Here is a 14,764-nt window from a genome sequence, read left to right on the forward strand (position 1 = left end):
ACAAAACAAAGGTAATGAACATGTGTGGGAAACTTGGTGACATTACAAAAAATAAACAAAGAAATACAAGACAAAAATGATGAATCTGAGTGGGGAATCTGGTGACAAAAAAAAAAAGAAAAAAAAAAAAAAGAAAAAAAGAATGATGAACATGTGTGGGGAATTGTAGGCCAAAAGCACAGGGATAATTTTAACTTTTAACAAACTACTTTCACCCATGTTTTCACTGCTTCATCCCCGAGCCAAAAGAAACATGACCCTAAATTCTCATCGTATCTTCGTTTTTTTTTTTTTTTTTTTTTAATCAGACAGGAATGAACACAGACGAAAAAAAAAATGGAAAAAAATACCGTCTTCCAAGTACGGAGGCGAAGGTATGGTACGTTCCCTCTTATCTAACAATGACCCTAACCCCTTCCAGCTTAGTTTATGGGTAACTGGAGTGCAAATCTTACTAGTAACCAAGGAGACTCGTTCTTACCCCGTATATAAGCTTAGTGGCGACGGTATTGTGCCTTTAACCTGAAAATGACCCTAACTCCTCCAACTTAGTTTATGTGTAAGTGTAGAGTGGAGGATGTCTGACTAGTAACCAAGGAGATTCTTTCTTACCCCAAAACTAAGGTTCATCAAACTGCATGCAACCACAACTATCACTGAAGCTATGGAGTTGTTCAGTTCCATCAGATGAAAACAAACTGACTACAAATATACATTTCGTTGTCGATATATATATATATATATATATATATATATATATATATATATATATATATATATATATATATATATATATATATGTAATTAGCCTTTATGACAGAGGCTCCATTTTCCCTTCATATTCTGCAGTCAGTTATTAGGGCTGCAGTTTTTATAATAATTTTAAGAGAAAACTAACATGTAAGAGTTGCATTATTTCATTTAAGCGTTTTATTTTCACTTATCAAAGCCTTTTGAATTTAGTGGACAGCAGAGAGGATGGTGTGTAGAACGATGTGTAGCGTGAGAGTGCATGTGCATGTCAGCAAGCACCACTCTCTTTTATCACCACACACACCTGATAATCTACAGTAGCTTCACTTGACAACCCAGACGCAGCTGACGATACTCCTTTTAGCTGACATCAATGACTAACTTAATCCTCATTTTACTGTTTGAAATGGGGCTTTTAAAAGTCATACTTGAACCTTCAATACAGTATTTTTACCCTCTTCTCCCTATGACTGTCTGAACCACTGGAAAGAATGGTCACAGAGATATTCAAATTTTTCTTAACTTTTCCTTTATACGAAGAAAAAAAGGTAACTATCAGAATTTAAGCATCTTGTTCTACTCTACAGGCCGTCTTGTTTTTAGTTATTTGATGGTTAACCCTTTCACCATGAAGATCTTTCAAGTTCATTTTTTAAAGTACTGACAGCCAAAGGTTTTACTTCCAACCAGTGTTAACCTACGTTGTTGTGCTTGTTTATATTCTCGGTAAACCAGTACTGGTAATATAGTTAGCCAGTCAATCGGTGCGTTAGTAAATAAGTCAGTCAAATCTTCGTCTGCCACACCGACCCGTATTGTCTTCGCCATAGACTCCGTAGCACCATTTTGATTCATATTACTCATTTCTCCTTGCCATTCTCTTACATGCTCTCTGTAACCTCTAAGGAAATGGTCTGCCTTTGTAATATAGTACGAAGATACTATGGCGTGACTGGCAAAATAAATGTATGACGAAGAGGACTCATCTCATTCACCGAGAAGTGGACCATGTTGTCACCCACGCCCGCATAACCAACTCCAATAAACAAGCCTCAAAACTCACCTTCTGACAGCTAATTGCCGCTTTCCTCATGCTTTTACAGCACTGATGGATGTGGCGAGCTGACTCGATCCTCGCCACTGTATATGAGGCACAAATAACAACCAAACAACACTAAAATCACGGAGAATAAGCACACACAACGTTCGAACGTAACATTGTGCCATCGTCTGTCACATCTCGATTTCAGGACAAGAGATATGACGCAAAGGTGTACAAATTTAACTTTAACTGTAAATTACATATGATCGATACATGATTTGTTGTTGGTGGAAGAAAGATATTATAACTCATCTCATCGCAGTCATAGATCTGCGTAATATTAGCAAAATCTAAGACTGTACAAGAAACCATGTGATTTAAAACAGGTGTCGTACGATGATTGATTTTGAATTTTAGTTAAATATATAACCACTTACAAGTCACTAATGATATCTTCTGTCATAACAATAAAACCAGCTAGAGTAAAGGGATGACATACGCAGTAGATAAGTGTTACTCTCGTATTTACATCATATACAGACTCGGTAAATATTCGAAGTTACAATCTAAGTTGGACCCTATACTGTAATATGCATCTTGACACACACATCATAGTAACTTTGGCAACTAGAACATTTAAATTAACACCACAATCATCACTCAAGCCAACCTAATCCTATTTGCCCATAATTATCTGTCGAAGACTTGGAAATTGACGACAGCGGGAAAATAATTATAAACTCAACTAACCCCCCCCAAAAAAAAAAGATAAATCATTTCGTTATTTTCTTCTATATTTTAACAAACAATAATGGCAAATCGGGTCACATCATATAGTCAATATCTGAGAGCTGTTGCTGTTAAGTTACTTGACATTAACGTAGGCTACTCTTCTGTCTCACTGGCTTAATACAAGGGCAATATGTTGGTCTCAGAGATCAAACTATTCCTCTCTTTGCTTATATAGTACGGAGAATTCCATTAATGCGTCGTTTTTGGCCATTATAATGTAAAAGAACAATATCCAGCATATGATTTGTTGATTGTTAGAGCAGAGAGAGACGTTATATTGCCTTGACAGGAAGAAGGGTTTTAAGAGGCAATTACAGCATTTCAGAGCTTATAATAGCCACTAGCTCAATAACCAAACTTCACAGCAAAATATTCCCCTTGTGCTGGAGTTAGTTAATATCCGGGTCTTGTGAAGAGACGATATGACGAAAGAAAATGAACGCAAAAATCTGAGAAGGGCGCTAAAGACAAACAAGAGAATTATAGCTCTATATTACGCTCAGCTACTACCTACATAACCATATACTAAAACAACCTTATTTCTTTGTTTTGAGGCAATCTCATATAGCTGAGGGTATGATGAGGGAAGGAAAGGAGTAAAAAATATATCACTAAGCTATTTCGGCTTACAAATGGTTAAAAATTCATTAGAAAATTATTGTTCATCTGTCTAAGAGCTACCGTACCATCTGGTCTACACACCTAGGCAATAATATATCCTTGCTTTTGCAGCTATCTAACATCCAGCTGAGAGATGTGTGATGTTAGGAGAGTGATGAGAAGTGAAGTGATGAGTGATGAAGCTGACAACATCACACTACTGCTGCCTCGGTTGTAACACTCCTTATTCCACGGGCCACAGTAGATGCGGTACAGGTTCGGCTCCTTGTCACAGTTTGAATCATCTGACACCTGGTCAAAAAAAAAAAAAAAAGAGGGGGAGGAAAAAAGTTAAGGAAATTCTATAAACACATTATGAAAAATATATATAAATTTCTGTATTCCCTATTTCTCTATCACGCCGAACAAAGCGGTGTCGAAATCTGTACCTAAAATACTGTACTCAGGAACGGGTATAAAAACTATTATTTAGAACAGAGTTAATATTTTTCATCTCGTATTCTTTCTTATAGATTGGAAAGGCAAGTTTATTTAGTCAGTATAATTTAGCCCTAATGCCTGCCTTTTCAATACCTCATAACCTTACAGCCTAACAAAATTATTCCTAACATCATTCTGCTCATCCTAAGCTATTCTAAATGTCTGTCCTAACTTAATCTACCTAACCTAGCTTAACCTACAGATAGTTTAACGCATCCTAACCTGGCATAATCTAATCTGACCTAACGCAATTTAATTTGACCCAGCCTCAGAAAACCATACAAGGCGAAGATGTGAAAAAATAAATAAAAAAATAAACGTACCTCACCCAAAACAGGAAAAAATCAAAATTGTCCCCTCTCCTCTCCATTTTTCCCGCGCAAACGGAAACAAACGACACGCGATTTCGACATACACGTAAATTCCTCGTTTCATCGTGTTTTTTTGTACGTGTTAGGGTGTAAAGCGAGGGAGAAGTGGCTCGTTTACGAGACCTAACGCACTGTGATGCGTTTTTAGCTCGACTGGCCTTTGTAGTGTGGGGGAAATAGGGAAAGGTATATTGAAAAGTCCCCTCTCTCTCTCTCTCTCTCTCTCTCTCTCTCTCTCTCATCCCTGAGTCCAATGAATGAGGGAAAGGAATACGGTATGGGAAAGCGCTCTCTCTCTCTCTCTCTCTCTCTCTCTCTCTCTCTCTCATAATCCAGCATGAACAGAAAACGGAAGGACCGCCACACAAAAATCCATTACATCCATTCCAGATTTAATTCCCTCATTTTACTTTCCAGCGCCGTCCAGAAGCTTCCAGGAAATTCTCAGTCCTTCCAAACCGTGTATATTCTTTCTAACGGGTCTAAGTTCAATATCAAAATCGTTCAAAGGGGCGACCATTAGGCTATAGGGGAGATTCTGAAGGGTTTAAAATGCTGAGGGTAACTTATTTTGGGGGATGGCGGGAGGAGTGGGGAAAACTCTCTCTCTCTCTCTCTCTCTCTCTCTCTCTCTCTCTCTCTCTCTCTCTCTCTCTCTCTCTCACTAAACCCTTCACTTTGAGAAATCTAATTTGCAAAATAAACGTCTAGCGGTAGAAACGAAGACACTGAAAGGTCTGTATCTAAACTTTAGCTGAATCAAATCATGGAAAAACTAATAATAATAAAAGACGCCATGATACTGTAGGCTGAACATAATGTAAATATATAAATACTTTCATTGACAAAATAAAAATACATATAACAAAAAAAATAAGGCGGGATTCGAATTTTTGGCGGGAATCCGAAGAACTCATGAAGCCAAGTGAGATTAATGGCGTGGTAAGGGTTATGAATGGCAGAGAAGGTCATGGAGCAGGATGAGGGCTCTGTCAGTGAGGCTAGAGTGGCAGTGTCTGAGTCTCACAAATGCCAGTTTTCTTTCCTTTCTTTTTTTTTTCCCCTACGCTTTCATGTGGCATTGACTTTTAGAGAGTTCGGCGCTTGGAAAATTTTCAGTCATGATATTTCTATAAACTAAAACCTCCCACATTTACCGTGAAATCGTTAAGCCTAGTGCAATATAATTTACTATATGCCAGCTGAATTAAAACTCTGTACATATGGCGAAATACCGACAGTGATAACATTAAAAAAGAGGCGGTATGAAGAAAACTTAGGGGAAAGGGATAATTTATGTATTCGATCAGCTTTAATTTTTTTATATAATTAATTAGCCAGATCATTTTCCGTCTTCCAATAAAACAAGACTGCAATATTTAAAAGCTATTTGCCTAACATCTGACCGGTATTTACGTAAGAAAAGAGGATTACAATTATGGTAGAGGTAATATCTCTCAACACACCCACTCAATACAGTATAGTCTTATTTTTCACATCACTCCTCTTCTTTTTCATACTACTGCCTGCCAACATCATCTTCATTGTTATCATCATCATCATCATCACCAGCACCACGACCACTACCACTACAACCCTTAACATGCCGACTGACAACCCATTATCATCATCATCACTACCACCCACACCCTACTCGCTTTACATCATCATCATCAGCCCTACTGATCTTACTACTATCACCACCACCACACCCTCCTCACCTTATTACTCGGCTGGAGGTGATCCTTGAGGTGACACCCACAGGAGTCAGCGTGCCCGAGAGTGTCATTACCCAGGCTGACGCTCATGTAGTGGGTGAAGGGTTCGGTCACGCGACACATATGAAAGCAGCCCGCCTCCACGCTGCTTAATTTGTGTAGTAGCATCACCTAGAATCATCATAATCATCACCACCACCATTGGCGTCATCACTTTCACCATATAATCATCACATAACCTCCACCATAATCACCACCACCACCACCACCACAGGCGTCATCACCACCATATTCATCACCGTCACCATCATCACCACCAGCCTCATCATCAATTCTCCGTGGTCAACAAAGCTCCCTAACACCTTTTCCTGAGTGATTTGTATATTACACCTTCCTACCCTCTGCATTACATAAATCCTTCCAATATCGCCATACTCTGTCATCGTGCTACGTGAAATACGCTGCAAAAATACGAAAAATATCGGTTAAATCTGAAGCATTTGAAATCTACGTGGCCTACCTGCTTAAGATTGATAAACATAATGCCGCCCATGTCGTTGATGCTGTTGTTTTCTTTGTAGCAGCCCTGGTATGTCTCCTCCACAGCCTTCCACCTCACAGGCATCACCACACCGCCATCATCACTACCATCATCACTTATCGCCTCATCTTTGTTGCCATCAGCGTCATTTACGTCACCACCATCTGAAATACGGTATTATTGGAACATCTTTAATTCTCTACTACCTTACCATCATTTTCATCACTACCAACATCAGACATAGCATTATCTTCATTGTCTAACGCGTTATCGTTAACTGGAATACAGTATTATTAAAACATCAGCAATTCTACCCTTACACAAATCACCATAACATCACCATCACAACCATCACATTTACAGATCATCATTTAGACCGTCATTAACAGCTGGAATATTACTAGAACATTTTTAAATTCTATAATCATCGTCACTATTATCAGTCACCACACCGCCACTACCACTGCCAACATTATACAGTATACCTCTCTCTCTCTCTCTCTCTCTCTCTCTCTCTCTCTCTCTCTCTCTCTCTCTCTCTCTCTCTCAATTTTCATCTTCGTCATCAGCAGCTGAAAATATTGTTAGAATATTGCACCAAATATAAACATTTAAAAAAAAAAAAAGTTACAGTACTGGGCGGAACGATAAAACAAACCTCTTTCTTTCCAGCATGGTGTACCGTACCTTGAGAGCTGTCTGGTGGTGATTCATTCTCAGCTTGCCCGCCCACTCCCTCCTCCTTGTTGTCTGGCTCATCCTCCCCCGCGCCCACATCTACGCCCTCACCCAGCTGGCCGTGGGTGTGGGTGGCCAGGCACAACACCACGCCCACCAACGCCCACACACCCGCCATCTGTCCTCTTCCTGTGAAAATGGCAGATGAATCGACGGAAATTATTAGTAAACTCAAAAATCCTCAGTTAATACCCGTAATAGGATTTATATTGACACTAATAACTGCTAATAGGCTTGTGGGAGTATCAGAAACAAACAGGCGTATTCTAGATGGTTTAAGAGGATGCACTGTAGTCTTTATTTTCACCTGACAGTGATCCTTATCCCCTCTCCAGACCAGCTAATGGCCAAGTGTAGTCAGGCTGGAGAATAAATTTTGACTAGTAACCAAGAAGACTCGTTCCTATTCAATAGCTGAAGTTCATGGAATTTCATGCACCCACGATTCTCTTACGCTAACGAGAATACCTCCCAGTCTGGATTACAACTGTTAAATCAGGCAAATATCAAAATGAATGGTTTTAAGGGAAGGATATATGAATGACAAGTATTTTCGTAACTGATACAATATTAACCTTTTCATCTTTAAGCTGGTTTTACTATCCGTCTACTTAAATTATTTAGCAGAAAAAAAGGCATGCGCAAAAATGAAAGCTAAATGCATGAGGAAACAGTCTGCATGCAGTTCTCGAAATAGCCTTCTTCAGCTGCTGTTACTACTAGCCCTATCTGAATTTTACTGGCGTCTAACCTGGGTTCTTGTCTAATAAATGAAATCATGCATCTATGCAAAAATGCGTTCAGGTGCAAGCTGGATATACAAAAAAAAAAAAAAAAAAAAAAAAAAAAAAAACTCAAAATAGGCTGTCACTGGATACAAATCGTGAGTAATGGGAAGTGTTTCCTCTAGATAAATAAATGCTTTTGGAGCGCCTGACAAGATTATATAATTATATTACTAGTTAAAACACCTACAGTAATGATGCACACTAAGTTTAAATGCTAAATATAGGAAGTCGTCTGATTTTCTCAAAACGGGCAACGTTCATCGTAGGAGTGGTCTTGATAAGACTTTTTGGCACCTAAGACTGCTTACAAGTTTAATCAAAATAAATAATCTATCGATTGAGGTAATCAATGGAAGCTAAATGTACAAGGAAGTAACGCAGTCTGCAGTTCTCAAAAGTCTGTCAATGGTTACAAATCGAGGGTGCGATAACAATGCGAAACCAAACGCGGTTATAATATGAATGTGGCGGACAATAAAAACGTAATAAATGACAATAAAAACGGGCAACAAAACAATCTGGGACGAGGTGGCGACGTGTGGAATGCTCAGCTAAAATATATAGGTGTAAGAATATCGATCTCGGAGTGATTCGAGTGGGCAATGAGGTTTTTATAAGTCTTTGTTGGTAAGTTCTTGTCCTTCGCTTCACCTAATATGTTAAAACACGGACTCTGCATTCTAATATCGTGAACGTCACTGTGTCATTAATATTCATTTATATGTTACAATAGCACGCCATTCCTCTCCTATTTTTTACATTATTTATTCATATTTACTGTATTTGTATTATATTTATTGACTTTATAACTAATTATCTAACGCATATGTGTGGAACCTTCGGCACAGAGTAGTGCATGCAAAAATAATCTACGACTCATACTCTTTTCTTCATGGCCACTTGGCTGAAAAACACTCTTCCGTCCTCTTACTAAAAGTTACAAGTGAAAATAGGACGATTCTGTAGCAGCCGCACAAGGATGATACAGAGTATTTTGAATTTACCGCTAAGTTACGAAAAGGTGCATTATCACAAAAATCAAAGTCTGTGCTGGTTTTAATACAGGAACCATCATGCTGTCGGTCCAAGTCAAATAAATTATTCAAAGCCACAACCACCTGTTCTCTCTGACCTAATCAGCTGAGCGACGCATGCGCAGTTATGACAAATATGCGAACACGCCTACCTGTGTGTTTACTAGGCTGTCGTCATGGCAACCTCAGAGTTGTACACAAAACTCAGAAATACGTTAGGAAATACAGAAGTTTGGCCATTATTATAGATCAGTAAGGATTCAACATATTCTACTATATCCTAGTACAGTGCAGCCGTACTTGTAATTATACAGCAAGAAACAAAGGTACTGTAAATGTAGTTAAGGAGGTTGCGTTTGGCATGCAGATACACACACACAACTCAAATAAGCTACATCATATTGAAATTTAGGCATAAGTCTGATCAGCAAGTTTTTATATCGTCTACTATACCCTAAAGCAACGATAATTTCACAACTGTAAAGATTAGCGAGATACAGAGGCAAATGCACGCATGGGAAGAGGCTGCTATGTTGGTGAGGGTGTTGGTCGTATATTTAGGAGTGCTATGTTGGGCTGGCTAGTGTCACTGCTGCCAAAATAATTGTGGCATCAGGAATTCGATCTCATATTACCGCTCTCATGACTAGCTTTTCCATGATTAACGTTTCTTTGATGGCAATGTGGAAAAATAAATAGTATGCAAAGTATTCATAACGTCACAAAAAACAAGGAGGAAGGTAGTGTATTTACGTGTTAGAGACGATATATTGACCACCCATATGATGCAGTGCTCAAGAGTAGCAAAAACAATGTATCAGCGTTCTTTGTCTTACTGGCACAAACACTATTAAGGAAAAACTTTTTAAATATACAAAAACAGATGCACAAATTATACACATGTACTGTAGGCTTTCGGAAAAACTTGCCAATATACAAATACCACTACAAAATCAATAAAAGAATAAAAGAAATACGAAAATGTAACCAAAATACAAAAAATATGAAGAAATGCTGACTATAGTACAAAAATACATTAGCCTTACCTCAATTAGTTGCCGAAAGTCGATATATGGGCGGTTTGTATGACGATATCCTTGCACCACACACGGTCACACCACAACACTTCCTACCACAACCACTACAACCACAGCCACGCACAACCACAACCACTACCACCACACTGTCTTGTTTAGTGGATCATTCTTATCTAATCACGAGGAAATAATGGCGTTGTTGTTGATAAAGAAGATAAAGCGTGGAAGAGATGCGAGTGAGGTTGGACTTGCCCGAGTGGGTATGGTAAAGTGAGGTGGAGAGAGGGAGGGAGGGAGGGAGGGGAGGAAGTGAGGAAAGACGAAGTGGGTGAGAGGGAGGGGAGGGGAGGAAAGGAGGAGTTGGAGGGGCGGAGGAAGTACGCAACCTTCAGGTGGAAGGGGGGAATGATGGAGGGGGGAAGGAATTAGAGAGGGAAAGGGGTAAGTGGAAAAAAGGTGTCTATCCATTTATCAAGTTGTCATGGGCGTAGGGGTCCGGGGCTAGGCTATTTTTAGACATCTAAGGGTGACTAGTTACTCTTCCCTGAGCGGTGTTAGGTCAATAGTAAGCGCCAACCTACCCTTGGGCTTGAACATCTAAGGGTCACATCAGATTGGAGCGCCTTAACCCACTAGGCCACCAGGCGTCCGCGTTGGCTATATGCTGACCACCCAGTATAAATTATTCACTGTGATCACCTGAATCCTACATCAAGTGAGTGGATAGTGACCTCCCAATCCTACCATTTTACTGATGAGGTACTTGTAGATAATTCCTACCGTATAAAACACACACACACACACACACACACACACACACACACACACACAGTACGACAGAGGTAAGACAGAAGGGAGGGGTGAGGTTTGGGGGGGAGAGGCAAGGGTGAGGAGAGGCAGGAGGGGAGAGCGGGAGGAGTGAGACAGGGAGGCAGAGGGGAGGGAGGAGGGAGGGAGGTGACAACACAGGTGGGTGGCTTCAGGAGAGACTGGCGCAGCTGAATCCAGCATGACTCATCCACTGACTCACCTGTTCTCTCTCTCTCTCTCTCTCTCTCTCTCTCTCAGGTAAATATCAATCAGTCGCATTTACTTCGTTTATTCATTTCGTTATCATCTATTGTGACGGCTTTTCTCTAGATGATACTATGGGACACGATGAGAGAGAGAGAGAGAGAGAGATTATAAACAAAGCATACCGAGGCGATTAATGATGCAAGGAAAGCAGTTGGCTGAACAAAGGAACATCCCGTTATTGGTACTGTACATTGATATACAAGCCCATCCTCTGAAACGTGGCAGAGAGAGAGAGAGAGAGAGCAAGTATTTCCTGGTTGAGTGTCAAGAAAACAGCTCACTTCCGGTAAAGGACGATGCGGTGGCAGACTGTGGGTGAAGAAGGATTTACAGTTAGATTAATTCAGGTGAGATTAAGTTAAAATAGGTTGAATTGTTAGCTTGATGTTTAGGTTTAATGTATGTCAGTTTATACTCTTCGCTCGATATTAGGTTAGGTTGGGTTGGGTTAGGTTGAGTTGGGTTGGGTTGGGTTAGGTTTGGGTTGGGTTAGATTCAATAGGTAATGGTATATACTGTAAACTTTAGTAGTGCTAGGTTAGGTTAGGTTGTTAGGTTAGAGTATCAGCTGGATGGAGATTTATGTTAAACAAGTGTTAGGCTGTACAGTTTAAGTTAAATAGGTGTTAAGTTAATGTGTTGGGCCGAAATACGTTTGGGTCAGTTTACGTTGAGCTAATTTAGGTCAGGTTAGGCTAGGCTAGGCTACATTAAAGCTAGGTTCCATGGTCTGTTAAACATGAAGTATACTGGACTATATGTTAAGGCAGAATATGGAAAGCTCTAGATCTGAAAATATTTGAAGAAGTTAAACTAGGATGTCAAGTTATTGTCCACTATTTTCCTACTTCCAGACGATTTTATTCAGTTCGGGAAATCCTAAGTAATAAAGTGCTTGTTGACGGCTGTATCTAACCCCTAGCTTATAAATCGTCTGGAGACAGCATGAATAAACACACGCCATCGGACTGAAGGGGCCAAGATGGGTCACTTTGGGTTCGCGTAAGGTTAGGGTAGGTCGGGAGAGGTCAGGCTGTCAAGAGGACACAATAAGATGGGTCCTGTATGGTTAACTTGGGACTGGTTAGGGTAGGTCAGGTCACGTTATAAGAATTTTAGCCTGGTATCGATTGTGATCTTTTACTGTCCGTTGCAGTGAGTTTGGTGAGTGAGTGAGTGAGGTGAGTAAGATGAGTAAGGTGTGGACTCCCTTGGGTGTATTGATTAAGTATAGAACGTGCACTCCCCCCGCTCCTCCGACATTCCTTTCTTAGTCTCTCTTCTATTCTTCCTCCTCATTGTCCATTTGCCTTATTTTTCTCTCTTCCTTTCTTCTTTTCACTGTGACCTTCTTTCTTGTCCTCTTTCCTTCCATGCGTTCCTTTTTTCATAATTTCTTTTCTGCCCCTTCATATTCTTTCTCTTCCTAACCTCTCCCCTCCATTCCTTCTTTGTCTTCTCTTTCCTCCATTCTTGCTCTCGTTTTCCTCTTATCCTCTATCCCAACTTCCTCAATTCTCTTTTCCCACCTGCGACTAAATTCTTTCTTCCTTCTCCTCCCTCGATCCTCCCACTTACCTTCATTTTTCCTATATACCCTCTCTCTCTTCAACGTCATCCCTTCCCTTCCTCCAGTTTCCCTTTTCCCACCTTCTCTGTTCGGCTTCTCGTCCTTATTCATCCTGTCCCCTCCCTTCTTTCCTCCTCCGTCTCACCTCACTTCCTCTAACCTAACGACCTGTTTCTTCTCCCTCTTTTATGGCTCTCCTACTTCCTGTAATTACCACGTTTTCCTCCCTCCGTCTTCCTAGAGGCTTTTGACTTTTTTTTTTTAAATTAATATTTGTCAATTATAATCGTTCTAGCTAATTTCATATCAGTAGGATAGTCACTCATATTTCATTCATATTCCCTTTTTTTTTTTTTTCTATTTATATTTGCAATTCTCGAAGTCTGTATTTTTCCTAATGCACAGTTGCCCTTCTTTATGGTAATTATCGCTTAGTATTTCTTGCTACTATTCCGTTTAGTCATTCTTTCCCATTCAGAACGCCAGCGGAGAATTTCAGGAACAAGTTTGGACCCTTTGAGACGTCATTCAGGTTGTTCTTGGAGAGAGTAAATATCATCTCTGCTCCCCTTCTCCCCCGCCCTCGTTTCCACCATTTTCCGTTTTTCTCTTCCCCTCTTCCCATTAAATCCAATCGTTTCCTCATTTCAAGTGCTGGTTCTTCACCCCCTTCCCCCTTTCTAATTTCACCTTTGCCTCCTATATTACATAACACTACTTCCCCTATCCTCTTTCTCCCTCCATTCCCTATCATTTTTTTTTTTTTCCATTGTCCCTCTCTCTACCTCCATCTTCTTGTTTCCTCCTTACCTTTTCACACCTACCCCACAAATAAGGATGAGAGAAGATTCTTGCCCACTAACTCCTACCTTGTTCCACTCATTCCATCCTTCCCTGCCCTTTTTCCTTTCCTTGATCCCTATCCCTCTCCCAGTCCTCCCCAGTCTTCCTTGTCCTCGTTTCTCCCTGCCCTTCTTACACATACCCTGCCCCAGTAACTGCTTCCTTGTTCCCCCTCACTCTCATTATCTTGTTCCTCTTTCCTCCCCACCATTCTCCCAAATCCTCCAGTTCTGCCTACCCTTCCCTTGGTATCCTCTTTCCCTTCTCTTCCCTATCCCATACTCCCCACTTCACATCTTGACACCTGATTTCTTTCTCTAATATTTAAACTTGTACACCCCCACTCTGTGTAACCATTCTTCTCTCTCAATCCCTCCACTGCTTGTAGCTACCCAAAATAATTCCATTTACTTTAACTATGTGTAAAACTGGCATCCCTCCATACTGGATCCTGAACTAAAAGAGATACCAGTAGAATATGGTGCAAGTCACGAAGAAGTGCTGTGCAAAGGATAAGAAGCCATAGCATTGTCTAATTCTGTCACTGGGCTACAAAACTCTCCACCAAGTTAAGATGAATGAATTACTGCCACAGGACTTATTCCAGCATTGATTCATAATAGGTGCAACAATAAATGTCTTCAAACCTGTCAATCCCCATCATTTCCCCTCCTGAACAGAAGAGAGATGATGTTTTTGGCACTGGGAATATAGGTATACCCACAACTGTACCAAGATGCTAATCTGATGCTGTCATTCTAATCATGGAGTTCTAAGATAACATCCCTTTGGCTCCTGTATATGGGCTACATGTTACAGTCTTTTCCCTAAACTTATTCCAGAATACTGGGTGACAGTGTGACGATAAAACAGATCATGCTGAGTTAAGATTAACCAGAAATATACTGAAAGGTGGAACACGAAAGGAACTGCAGCTGAACCTGGATAACGTGGATGGCAAAATCCAATGAAGGATTATCAATTATCCTGGATATGATTGCTGGAAGGTAATTTTTCACAGCCACTCCACATGAAACTCCAGAATTATCATCAGAAACCATTTTTACAAAGTGGTAAAGCCCAAATTAGCAGAGATGGTTAAGCCAATGACACTAAATTTCCTTACACACACACGAAAAAAAAAACTGTTTGGTATGGACTTTCTCACACTGAAGTTATGAGTTACTGTAGTCACAAACCTGGATAAATGATTTATCAAAACTATACTTCTTATGAAATACTTTCTACCTTACATCTAAAGCACTACTAATCACTAGCTGCTGGTTTCTCATCACCTAAATCCTCAGGTCTAAATTTTAGCAAGTATTATGGGGTAAACATTTAACTATCACAGGCCTT

At 40.1% G+C, this 14,764-nt stretch overlaps 1 protein-coding gene across 1 annotated transcript; it reads right to left on the reverse strand.

Annotated features, from left to right (window-relative positions):
• Window positions 1-2,311: 2,311 nt before the first annotated feature.
• LOC145418516 (uncharacterized) lies at window positions 2,312-10,136 on the reverse strand. The gene is made up of 5 exons (XM_080286902.1): window positions 9,925-10,136; window positions 7,006-7,185; window positions 6,298-6,482; window positions 5,781-5,948; window positions 2,312-3,499 (listed from the first exon to the last, which is right to left on the reverse strand). Exons 2-5 carry the CDS (start codon window positions 7,172-7,174, stop codon window positions 3,320-3,322), a joined length of 702 nt encoding a protein of 233 aa, XP_080143028.1. The 5' UTR covers window positions 7,175-7,185; window positions 9,925-10,136; the 3' UTR covers window positions 2,312-3,319.
• Between the last annotated feature and the right edge of the window lie 4,628 nt (window positions 10,137-14,764).

The sequence above is a fragment of the Coenobita brevimanus genome, chromosome 14 (assembly GCF_032717465.1).
Source record: "Coenobita brevimanus isolate Jiangsu-jjx chromosome 14, ASM3271746v2, whole genome shotgun sequence".
Taxonomy (NCBI): Eukaryota; Metazoa; Arthropoda; class Malacostraca; order Decapoda; family Coenobitidae; genus Coenobita; species Coenobita brevimanus.

Bases quoted from the DNA above. Each gene is read 5' to 3' on its own strand.
- LOC145418516 (XM_080286902.1), bottom strand. From the start codon at position 7,174: ATGGCGGGTGTGTGGGCGTTGGTGGGCGTGGTGTTGTGCCTGGCCACC. The intron at 6,483-7,005 runs GTACGGTACACC...ACCGTATTTCAG, and splicing joins ACCACCAGACAGCTCTCAAG to ATGGTGGTGACGTAAATGAC. The intron at 3,500-5,780 runs GTGAGGAGGGTG...TTTTTTGACCAG, and splicing joins ACCTCCAGCCGAGTAATAAG to GTGTCAGATGATTCAAACTG.